A 12,654-nucleotide genomic window follows, 5' to 3' on the forward strand; every position below is an offset into this window, starting at 1 on the left:
TTTTTATTAATAATTTAGAAAATTTTATGGAAAAATTAATTTTAAAGGCATTGCTGATGATCATTTGTTTACATTGGTTCCTCAATTGCATGCTCTCATAAATAGAAAAAGAAAAGACATACTTCAACAGTAAAGCTTGGCATTGTCATACATTGCAAGGCAACATTGATTATAATGCAATGCATCTCTTTTTGTCTTTCTCTACATTGTCTTTTTTAGTCTCATGGATCGATTATGGTTTTCTGTAAACATTAATACAGAAATTAAATTAAATTAAATCTATAACATTTTAAAACACAAAAGTGTATAAAAAATGGCACCCACACATTTTGAATTTGAAAAATTAAAATGAATGAAATACCTCAAATAATGTCTATATATAATTTATTTATTTAAATAGTTTATGGCTCAATGATTTAAATTATAATCTTTACAAAGTCTCTACAAAAACTTGTATTAAAAAGATAATTTTTTAAATATTATAAGAATCTCCACTTATTGGATTATTCAGTTATTTCTTACTTTATATTTGGTTTCATGATTTTCGCTAAGTAATTTAATTGATTACTTAATTGTCTAACAAGAAATTGTGTCAAGAACAGATCTTTTTAATATTATTGAAATTTCATCTATGCACTAGCTAGATAGTATTCTACTGATGTAGCACGAACAGATTTTCACAATCCATGTAACATTCTATATTCTAATCCGTGCTTCTGGATTACAATCAAATCCAGAAGGCACCGAATAAAATTCTACTCGTCTCTTTCTTAAAATCTGGATTCATTGACTCAGTGCAATACCAAATAAGTTTTTTTTTTATTAAAGAATTTTTTAATATACATTCCAAGGTTTCAACATGTCAGAATTTCATTGTTCATTTCACCCTTCATTTTGCAAGAACCAATGACAATAATTCAACTGTTATACACAATTTATACACTAGTAAATATTCATATTACAAGACACCAGCATAAGCTATAATCTTGGCCACGAAATGGAGTTGTGGCCACCCACCTCGACTAGTTGGATCTCAATACTATTAGATTAAACAAATTAGATGCTCAAATGAAACAATTAACTATTAATAAAGCTATTGTGTGACTAGTATACATCGCCTGTATATGGTATACTGAATCAAAAATGCACTACCTCATGCACGTCCCCAGCAAGCAGCAACATCAAATTCAGATCTATATGAAGCTTCGAGCCACTGTGACATAACACACAAATCCCAGCAAAATTAGAAGAAATACAATTTGTAGCTACACAGATGCAAATGAATACCATTCAATATACTGAAAAGCGATATAAACTAACATCCAAAGGTAACTAACATGAACTGCATTTTTTCTTTATGTTGTTAATAACTTAATATTACTACAGCATATCAACCATGGAACTACATTTAAGAGATTTCAAGTATTCTAAGCTCCTACAAGAAGTAAAGGCGAAGGCCAGTATCTATCGTTTGTGCCTCGCTTGAGCACTTCTACATACTAGCGGAGCTTCATTATTTTTAGCAATTTTACTAATCTTGCAATAAGGTATCTAAAATAAATTGGTAAGAATAATTTTTAGCATCCATGCAGTTCTTAAAAAAGATTGCTCAAGTGGTGAAATAGGTTCTCAATTGCACCCATGAACATATGGACTAATCTTTAGCTAATATTTACAAAGTTTACAAAAATTAGAGCTGCTGACTGGTAAATTTTCCCTAAAACAAACTTACACTGAGTAAGACAATTTCTGGTAAACAAAAGTCAAACAATGAATTTAGAAGATCATTTTGAAAAGACAATATATTTGTTTTTCTTTCTTCTACAAATAAATATCATATTTACATTATTGTCATTATTTCTCCAGTCTCTATAGAAGAATATCCATCAAACATATAATTCTTTGTCCATGATATATATAGCATTATATTTGACATCCAATTATGAAAGACCTGCCTTGGATCTCCCACCAAAGAAATGGTCTTGTCATAAATGGACTATTGTTGTTCAAGTAGATTATATTTCAACCAGAAAAAGAACTGGTGTAAAAGCTATTTACTAAACGAAATATCAGATAACATTAGCAAATATTAAAACCACTGGTTTAATATATCAGTCAGACAATTGAAGCCAATATTTAGTCTATTCTAATTCAGCAAGCGATGGTCTAGTAACAAGGCATGGATTGTAGCTGTGGTGACAATCCAGGGTCATGCTCCATTGTGCCATGTTGATACAGCCATGACAAGGTACAGAAATGTGGGTTTATGCAGGATAGAAGCCCCTTAGGAATGACTTCTAAGATGAAAGGTATTGTAAGCTTGATGGTACATTCCATATGTTTAGTTTTTTCTTGTTTTTTTACTTTTTATTTTAAGTTGACAACTGGCAAAAGCTACTATACACACACACACACACTAATTGAAGCTTTGCTCTAAATTGGATGTATCGCAGTTTAGTGGAGTAACTTGAATAAATGCTTCTGGAGATATTTCAGAATGAAGTCTTAGTTTTAAGATTGGAAAGCATACATGGATATTAGCATGATATATTTCAACAATTTCAGTGACTTGTGCAGAAATGAATGCAACCATCCAAAATCCAAATCAAATCAAAAGGTTTCAATGCAATTGTGCACTAGCAAATCCTTTGAGAGTAACTTGATTGAAGCAAAATTCTTATTCATTTTAACTTTTGAGCAAGATTAAATTTAAAAATATGATTGAATCGAGAGAGAGATGCAAGAACTTACAACGTGATGATACTTGGACCAGCACTAAGTGCATTGGTGCATTGTTAGGAGGAAGCTGCAAGCGCAATGGGAACAATTTTCCAGTTGAAGGGTGCTGTGAACAGACAATGATATCTTGGAGACCAATCTCTTCCTCCAGCTTTCTTGTTAGCTCATGCAAGTCATTTCCCTTGAAGATGAATGAAGGCCACTCATAACCATCCTCTATGTGTCCATTATCACCACCAATAGCATAGTAAATAAGTCGTCCATCAGGTTTGGGTGCTGATATAGGAGAAGAAGGATCTAGCTGCGAAGTCATAAACACATAAAGTATCAGATCGTGTTTTGTGATGACTAATTGTGGTATTAAATGAACAGAAAAGAGAAATAAAATTTCCTGTATTTTAACCTTTTTCATTCTTAAATGAGCAAAGAAAAGTCATTGGACTGAACCACGAGTAAAACAGATAACTATGAAAACAAAACTCAAGCTTAAAATGAACCTCCGCAGCAGCAGGAGAAGATTGGAAAGCAGGAGCCGCCGGAGGAGGAGATTGGAAATCTATTTCCATTATTTCAATTTCCCATAACACCCAATCCTGAGTAGCTGTTCGGTGTGGAATGTCATGTGTTACTTTGTTCCTCCAGGGGGGAGGGCCACCATTTGCACGCAAATAATTTCCATATCGAGTTTTAAGTTTCACATGGAAGCCTTCCCTGATAGGTTCCCACTCCACAGATGAATCCACTCTTGGTGGAAGAGTCTGTAATACCTTCTTTCCTGTCATACCTAATAGAAATGGTATATCTGTTGCTGTCAAGTAATAATTATAACAGCTTTTCAATCTTATCAGAGGACTTCCTTGAACAAATTCAACTCGCCATTTTGCATTTTTGCTTGCACCGTCTCTGTCTTGACTGACTGTTTCTTCATCCTCTTCTGCCCAAAGATATTTGTCATGATGACTTCTAAGTCTTACAGTCTTTGCCTTACTAAAAAACTCCATGACTCTTTAACTAAAAATAGATGATGATGTGTAACCTGTTGTTCGCCTATCACAGCATCAAACAATCAATTAATCAGCATCAGACAATCAATTAATCAGCATCAGACAATCAATTACTGTTAAACGTATTGGCCCATATTACACATTAGCTATTGGCAAAGGCCAGGTCTAGGAAATTACAGTCAGAGAGAAGACACGTAGCTTCACTGAAAAATAACTCATAATGAATTATAATACAAAGAACTAAGAGAGATGATAGAAGAATTTAAAGAAATGAAATATGTCCAAATCCTTAAAATTCATAATTCTCTTTGTTATTGAACATTTGATAAGCCATCCTAATAAATCTACAGGGACATTTTCTTCTAATACTTAGCTTGGAGCTAGTGTCATTTGCAAACTACAGATACACCCCTCACAAACACATACATAAAAGTATAAATATTTTATACAAGAAAACTGTGAGCATTCTCCTAATCCATGTTGATCTCAAACAGTTTATAGTACAACATTATAAAATAAAGGCACTAGTATTTGCCAGGCCACTGTTATGATCTCAAATAAAGACAAAGAAACCACCATGCATCAAAAGACTTCAGGAAAAGCCCCCAGTTTCCTTTGCCAAAACTGTCTACTACCCATTACAGTTTTAAAAGACGCAGGTAAGAACTCATTGTGAGCATATAGATTGTTTGACATGATTTTATTGATAAAATATTTAACATGTACGATGTAATAATTTCCCTCTAAAATCTACAACAATCAGCAAAAAGACAAGAGAATGAGATTGTATGCACCACAGGCTCCAGAAATTGCAGTCAGTGCTATGAATCTTTCTAGAGTGAGACTAGTATTAAGTTATTAACATAATAACATGTAAATATTTTAAACTTGAGACCATTTCACAAGTTTCTACTTTCTATCAATGTATGTCAGTAATTTAACTAAATTTAACTACGAGATTTTAACTTGTTGCATATTTCTAAAGCATATCTAGTAAATTACTAAATTTCATTATTTCTCCACATATCCAGAACCAGGGCACATGGGGACATGGAAGCGTGGGGACAACCCAAATATTTCATAATTTTTGGGATGGCAAGCAAAGAGCTATATTTATTATAAACTTCATTACAGTTCCTTCAGTATGCATGGATGCTATTACAGGACCCAACAGTTCAATGTTGAGACCTGGACTTGGGAGTGCATATGGGATAAGACAGGCTATGTCCTGGGTGACCCTGTGTCATGCCCAAACCAACCCATGCCTTCTAGGCAAAAAGAGCATCCAAACTAAAAAAACAAAATTAAAATTATCTGTTTAGATAAATTTTTGTATCTAGTCACTCAAAATTATCTTCAATGACAATGGATCATTGCCATCTAGGAATACGAATGTTACTTGCATATGGCTTTGTGTACACAAATGATAACATACCTATACTCTAAATGGGGCAGTGTGATGCTGTTATGAACCCCATTCTGCTATATGATAATTACTATTAGTCAGGTACACATGCTTTAAAAGTTACTCAAAGCTAATAGTAAATGAAGGTGGATGCATATGCTTTGTAAGTCATCCCACTAGTTAGTAACAATAAAGTAATTATCCCATGTGCCTGGGGTGGTAGAAGTTCTCTCTGGCAAGACTACATATATTGTAATAACTTCTGAAATGGAAAGTATCTTGGATATTTGTAATTTGGACAGTATTCTCTATCAAGTGATTGCCCCCTCGAAGTGGCACTGTGAAGATAATAAAAGCATTACGTTTCTCATTTCTACATATGTTTGTGTTAAATTTACTTTGTTTTCCAAGTTCATTACAGATGTATGATTTGTAAAGTGATAAAACAATAAAATGATTCACTATGTGATTAATTTTATTCTTTTTGTTGTAAAGTTTAATCACATTCGTGTAAACACAAAAATTAAAGGAGCCAAAACAGCAATTATTTATAAATTTCTTAGGCAAATACGCAGAGATAACACAGAAGATGTGCAACCAAGGTGAAGGCCTAGATCAGAAAGGCCAAGGCATGGAAGATCCACTTCAATAATAGCTGGGATTGATCAGATTTTAGGGTTTGTTTGGCACAACATAGTTACTGACCATGGAGTATGGACATTATAATGTTTAATCTAGATGTTTCATATTACATTTATAAAATTATATATTTCTTATTAATAATTCTATATAAGTGTACCTTTTTCTGGTAATTTAAGCAAGGGGTAAGATTTCTCTCCCACTTTATTAAATTAAAAGATATAGGCAAACAAAAGATACCACCATCAATTACATGTGATATGAAACCAACAAGGAATCAATCCCCACCACCCTAGCTAACAATAACAGATGAAACAACCCTAATCGAATAAGCTTTCTATGACTATAAACAAAAATATATAATTGAAAACAAAATGTCTAAAGATACATACTCTGCATTTAGACCGACCCAATATTAACCAAGGAAGCAAAAGCCAGTAGCTAAGAGGAACAAGAACACTACACCTAATAAACTACACACATGATAATTGCAATTAAGTAATTTAGGGAGATCGCACACCACACAAGAGGTGTTCGCAGGCCAAGATGCCCTAAGATCCAATACATGAAATTAAAGAATAATCAATAAACCCTTGACGTAGGGTAACACCATACAATACTCCTTATGGGAGAAACCATTTCACACCATATCTCCAAGAGATCCCCAGCACAATATCATATTCAACACATACCCTTACAATCATAATCAACTCCTTTGCATAGACCACCTCCTAATTGTATAATGTAATATAATTAATTACACAAGTTGTCCACATGACCCAGTATAACTAGCTTAAGGGATGTGTACCACATGTTGGCATCTCCATCCACCTAAATACATTATAATATCATACCCCTAGGTACATAATATGCCATCCCTCACTGATACGTTTCATCCTTGAAACATGAAAAGAAGCCAAATAGCATGATTGTCACAAGTCATTATAAATATAATGTCATGAACAATCATACAACCATCCATACTTGACATAAATATTGGTTTTATCTTGATGATACCTCGATCCCATCCTTGATACACATTTTTTACTGCGCCTCTATGATTCCATTCCTTATCATAGTAAGTCCTTTTCTAACATGAACTGGCATTCCTTCTATGATGCCACTTGTTTTGTTGGCTCACAAAGAGAATCACTTATCTCCAATGAGGCCATTCACAATGATGCATACCAAAGATGGCAAATCTTGTTAAAATGAGGCCAACTTTTAATATCATCACTAAGGATACGATCATCAATATATATGATTTTTGTACTAACAAACTCAAACCCCCAAAAAAAGAAATTAGCCAAACCAGCAAACCTGATTCCCAAACCCGAACCCAAATCTGCAACTTAGATTAGAGGAAAAGACAGAAGTCATAATATGAACTGATTGTATAGAGTTTAAAGCCACATAATCAACAATGATAGATATTGTGAACACAGGTTATGGAATTTATAAGACAAAAAGAAAAGGCAAACAGAACAAGAACTGCAGCAAGCTTCAGGGTTTCTGACTGTGGAACATATGGTATCCCTAGAAATGTCGAGTTCAATTTTGTGTCAAAAAGCAGCAACATGTCAGCTCACATTTACGCTGCAAGCACAGGAATTGAGAAAATCAATGTCTGGTTGTATCAAATATGTCAGATACAACCATTGTGCGACAGGAATCTCCCATGAAATTCACAGCAGATAGACTCATTATTCAATATTCTGCAGTCCAATTATCAGATGAAGTCCTGATTTTCAAGGCAGACAGAAATTCCAACCCAAATATGGATTTAAGGCTACAAAATCAGCAAACAATAATCACTTTCAACGAGGTAAAAGTAAATATCTGCATATTGAAAAGAATGAAGCTTCCAGTCATGATAAATTATCTAGCAAAGATGCAGTTCTTATGAACCACAGGACCATATTTCCATAGAAACAGGCTTACAGTTTCCACTGAAAGAACCTAACATACTAGCAACACAAGGCATTGAAGAAGAAGAACAAATCAGGCGAAAAAATGAAGTTGAATCAGATTACAGAATGTACTAAAGTTTGGAAAAAATTTGAAAGCCCCAGGACTTCATGGGAACGGCCTGCTGTCCCCCTGGGGTTTCCATATAAGGACATTCCCAGGAGATGTTCCCCATGTATAGAGGGTGTCCCTGGGACATCCCTAAAAATTTTAAAATAACAAGAGAACCAAAGGAGCAGTCTCCAGAATGTCCCCCCTTCAGGAAACAGCAAAAAAACCCCAAGAACACATCACTGGGGCACATTGGTACTAAATGTTGGCTTTCTGTACTAAGAGACATTTTGCCTCAACCAATTTATTATGTTCTACATGAATGAATTTATGAGCAGACTAAAATTTAGTAAACAGCCCTAACTTCTAGGAATACTAGTTCAAAAAGGAATAAACAAAATGTAGGTTTAACTAGTGAAAGATTCAACGCAATGTAAAATGCTTGAAATTCTAAGTGTATATAAGGCCAGTGATGTTTAGATCTATTTTATTAGCAATATTAATTTTCAATGTCTTTTTCGATCAGTGATGGCCGATTACTACAACATGTACCAAAGTACTCCCACCCATTACCCCCTTATCCATGACCTGCCCAACCTTGCACCAGGCCACACCAGGCCAGCAAGATCCTAACCTAACCATCCAACAGATGATCGGAATAAAATAAAAAAAGCCCCCTTAGGAGAGGCCATGGCCTGCTCACAAAGGCAATCCACTCCCCAATCAGGGTCTAATTTCAGATCTACAATTTCTAATAAATAAAAATTAAAAAGTAAAAACAGATTTGCAAATAAGACCTACTCCAGTTTATTCACCAAAATGTTCATAGAACCATAATAACCATCCAAGCTTCTTATCCAAGAAGAAAATGGCTGCTACCTGTTTTCCATAGATGAACAGTGAAATGGTAAGCAGGCTATGGCTGCTCAAGGAGGAGGCACTTATAATGGGAGCTTCCCCAAGACCCAAACCAATTACATTATGGATACAAGAGAATTGAAAAGCTGCTTGTTTTATGGCCAACATCATGGGGCCCAAATTTTATTTCATGCCATTGTCTCCTTTAAACAAGAGAAGCATCAAGCCTTCCAAGGTGACCCATCATTCTTCGAAAATTGAGCCATTTTATGAAATAATGTTATTCTGCATTCACCTCAAGTGAAGACCTCACAAGCATATAGCTCTAGTTTAGGTAAAACGTGCACTTCTCCCAAAAGAATATTACCAATGGTATTCTATCACAGAACTATCACAGAAATAAGCAGTAATAGAGTAGAATACATCACATCATCTGATCTGTCAAAATAACCAGCAGTTCTCAACCATGCATGGATCTGCTCAACATTGATTTTTAGAAAGTCATTACAAAACAAAGCACTAATAAGCTTCAGATAAATGAAGTGGGAAAACCAATAGACTATGAGAATATTCAAGTCAACTGACAGTTGTACAATCAACACATCCATCTGGCTCGTTTTTTATCCCACCATGCAAGACCAAGAACAGATGAAAATGACATAACATGAACAAAACAACAATAAGAAAACACAATGAGAGAAATAGCAGTGTACTAGGGAACAACCAAGGGACTCAAATGTAGATCCCAGGAAAGGAGACACCCAACTACTGCAGAAAGCTAGCAAGAGAAAAAGTTCCAAACAGGCTACAAAGAAAAGCTCTGGCCTCACAATAGGTTCAAGACCATAGAACACATCACCATAGACAGGAGAAGATTTGAAGAAATAACTCAGTCATCCTACACCACAAGCATTGAAAAATGGGCAGAAACTGGATAATTTGTCAAAACCCACAACTGGATAGATGGGTGTTTTTCACACCATAAGCAAAATCAAAACCAGCACACAGATATAGGGCCACCAAAGTTAAAGTGCACGAGCTAATAAAAATCCAAAACCTTGAGATTTCTACCAGAAAGCTTGCCAAATAAACAAAGAACATTCACCCTGCAAGCCATCAAAGGCACACAGATCTAGTGCCACCAAAGATAAAGTGCACAAGCTAATAAAAATCCGACACCTTGAGATTTCTACCAAAAAGCTTGCCAAATAAACAAATAACATTCACCCTGCAAGCCATCCAAACCACACAGATCTAGCACCACCAAAGGTAAAGAACAGAAGCTAACAAAAATCTGAAATTCTCATATTTCTCATCAAGGGAAAAAATTGGAGGTTCAAAATGAGCAAATCAAATATTGGTAGGCATGGAGAGTGTCATGAAACCATTATTAACATCATATGCTCATCCCACAAACCACAATCATGCTAGTGTGTATTTCAAATCTTCCAGCTAGTTCTGGTAATTTATTTAACAGATTTCGTTTGAAATACTTCTGTTATTTTTCTCAAAGATTAACGACCAGTACTTTGTACTGGTCATTGTTGATGGTTAACCATGGTCTATCACAACCCAGCAATAATTAAACAGGTTCTATGTTACATATCCTGAATCCAAACAAAATGTACTTTATTTATTTATTATAATACCACTGAACTTCTATCAAACAAATCCGCCAATTATTAACTACATAAGTGCTGAATAACCACGACAAGTGCAATTGAGTTATCTTTTGAGTCACTTAAAGCTTTGCAAATCTGTACTAGTTTTTTTCATTGAACCCGACAAGGGTATACTAAAGTACCTTCTAATCTTAAATCCTTGTGAGCTTGGCAAGGCCAAATATTTTAATTGTATAAAGCTAAAATTTGTAGGAAGCCCAATGGTAACAGGAATCAACTATTTGTCTACTGCAGTGTGATCCAACAGTAAGCGAGGCACTTATTGCCAAAATCAGTCAGCTCCAGGGTGCCTTTGTGTCATGGTGGTTTGTACATGGCCGGGGAGGATTCAGCTGTGACATGACTTAGTTTCTCAGCTATGGAGTATTGATATAAGTAGGGGAGGCTCATTCTGTGATAATCAGAGGATTAAGTTTTTTATCCATGTCAAAAAAGCAGGATTTAGCTTTCCAGCAAATTTCAAGCAACGAGAGGATCCCAAAATGCAAGGCAAGGTAATTAGCACTAGGATCTATAATTGCCCCACAAAACACAGAAGGTTGATTTCGGTCAGACAGTTTCTGGCTGACATTTGCAGGAAAGCAGTCCAAAGTGTTATGCATTTTTTTAAAGTTTTGCATTTAATATAGCACTTTGCATTTCAAGAAATTGTGGTGTAATGATAATAAGAGCACCTGAGAGAGCGCTCCCAAAGTTCGTAGCCCGGTATCCTTAACAGACGTATAGCTTTGTTGAGGTGTACATTCCATAGCTACCCATGTTTAAAAATCTTAAAAATTGACCTGGAAGAGTTTTATCTGATTTGTAGGTTCAAACAAATGGGCTCTCATGACATCCGTCAATCAATCAGGAGGCATAAACTCGATTCTGACAGATTTGTCGAAACAAAAGGATACCAACCCCAAAAATTACCAGATGCAATTATGTTAAAAAGGGGACCCCATTAATCCTGGGAGCTCCTTTCACCAAAACTCTCTAATTTAAATCCTCGACTGCCCTTTTGAGCATCAAGGTTTCGAGTTTACATTACAAAAGACACAAACCAATTTGAGCATCAGGATTCCGAGTTTAGATTCCAAAAGACAGAAACCAATACATCAACCCCCAACAAAAACGGACTCAACAATTTTGCCGAGATCTCATCATTTCCACAAAATCAGCAAAAGTTTATAAAATCAGAAGGCGTTTGGAGGAATTTTCTAGAATCTATCTTCCTGAATTAGCTAAACCATTCACACTCAAGCAAAATGGAGGCTTACCAGATCCAACTGAACAGAAATTATTCTAAATATACATTCATAGGCCAAAGAAAAGAAGACAAAACAATAAATATTTTAGAAATTGCCTGACCTGTTTGTAAGCTGAAAATTGAATAGACCAGAACTTCCTACCCGTTGATATCCTCTAACCAGACTAACTTTCACTGTAAATAAATAAAAACCGCTCCCCGTGTTAAACCGGTGTGCCAACTAAAATGCTAATTAATGTGTCTGTCTTTAACTAATCAAAGAGATCTTGGTCAAAGCAGATGGCTACGCGGTGGCAGAATAGTGGTTATTTATAGGGAATATGCCACGCGTTAACCATACAACTAATCTTCATATCCCGCGTATATTGTCTGAAAATTTAGTTGCAGGTACCTTCAAACTTTTCCATGCGTGTCGATTCGATTTTCTCTTTAAATGGAAACAGTACTTTCCCCTGCCAAAAAAGACTGGGAAAATGAAACTTTTTGAAATTGGAAAGACATTAAGAAATCCTATCCTTTCGTTTTACAGATTTTTTATTTATTTAAATATATATCGGTATTTTTCTTGTATTATTTTGTTATAATCACTATTAGATATTACTCCCTCAATATAATTAGGTGTCACCTTTTCAATATACTTTGAAAACATATATATGTAAAAGATGTCAAGAAATTAAATTAATCAGATATAAAATATTTGAATTCACAGTTAAGTAAAATTGACAATATTTTGCATCACATTCAATGATCTATCATTAAGATAAAATAGATATCAAAATGAACACGAACATTTGTGGAACCAAATAGCCTAGTCCCAATATAATTAGGTATTACCTTTTCAATATACTTTAAAAAAAAATATGTAAAAGATGTTTAGATATTAAATTAATTATTTTTATAATTTATTGTTAAATTTTTTGAATTTAATTAACATTCAATGATCCATTATTAAGATAAAATAAACATCAAAATATATCATTTTTCATATGTTTTTTAATATCTTTTATATATATTATGTTTAAGATAATGTAAAATGGTTTGATATTTATTATATTTATA

The 12,654-nt window shown here is 34.5% G+C and overlaps 1 protein-coding gene across 4 annotated transcripts; it reads right to left on the reverse strand.

The window, feature by feature from the left end:
* Positions 1 to 786: 786 nt before the first annotated feature.
* Positions 787 to 11,969, reverse strand: LOC131038954 (uncharacterized). Of its 4 annotated transcripts, none has more exons than XM_057971584.2 (4): positions 11,738 to 11,969; positions 3,237 to 3,786; positions 2,752 to 3,040; positions 787 to 1,213 (listed from the first exon to the last, which is right to left on the reverse strand). In XM_057971584.2, exons 2-4 carry the CDS (start codon positions 3,738 to 3,740, stop codon positions 1,194 to 1,196), a joined length of 813 nt encoding a protein of 270 aa, XP_057827567.2. In that variant the 5' UTR covers positions 3,741 to 3,786; positions 11,738 to 11,969; the 3' UTR covers positions 787 to 1,193. The 4 variants fall into 4 exon arrangements, with proteins under 4 accessions (XP_057827567.2, XP_057827555.2, XP_059063360.1 ...); XM_057971572.2 differs by having other exon boundaries at positions 11,697 to 11,968; XM_059207377.1 differs by lacking the exon at positions 11,738 to 11,969 and adding an exon at positions 11,606 to 11,627.
* Between the last annotated feature and the right edge of the window lie 685 nt (positions 11,970 to 12,654).

This window comes from Cryptomeria japonica, chromosome 6 (assembly GCF_030272615.1).
Source record: "Cryptomeria japonica chromosome 6, Sugi_1.0, whole genome shotgun sequence".
Taxonomy (NCBI): domain Eukaryota; kingdom Viridiplantae; phylum Streptophyta; class Pinopsida; order Cupressales; family Cupressaceae; genus Cryptomeria; species Cryptomeria japonica.

Excerpts from the sequence above, each read along its gene's own strand:
- LOC131038954 (XM_057971584.2), bottom strand. The coding sequence starts at position 3,740 with ATGGAGTTTTTTAGTAAGGCAAAGACTGTAAGACTTAGAAGTCATCAT. Across the intron at positions 3,041-3,236 it reads CTTCTCCTGCTGCTGCGGAG|CTAGATCCTTCTTCTCCTAT; the intron begins GTTCATTTTAAG and ends ATGACTTCGCAG. Across the intron at positions 1,214-2,751 it reads GGTCCAAGTATCATCACGTT|TGGCTCGAAGCTTCATATAG; the intron begins GTAAGTTCTTGC and ends GTTATGTCACAG.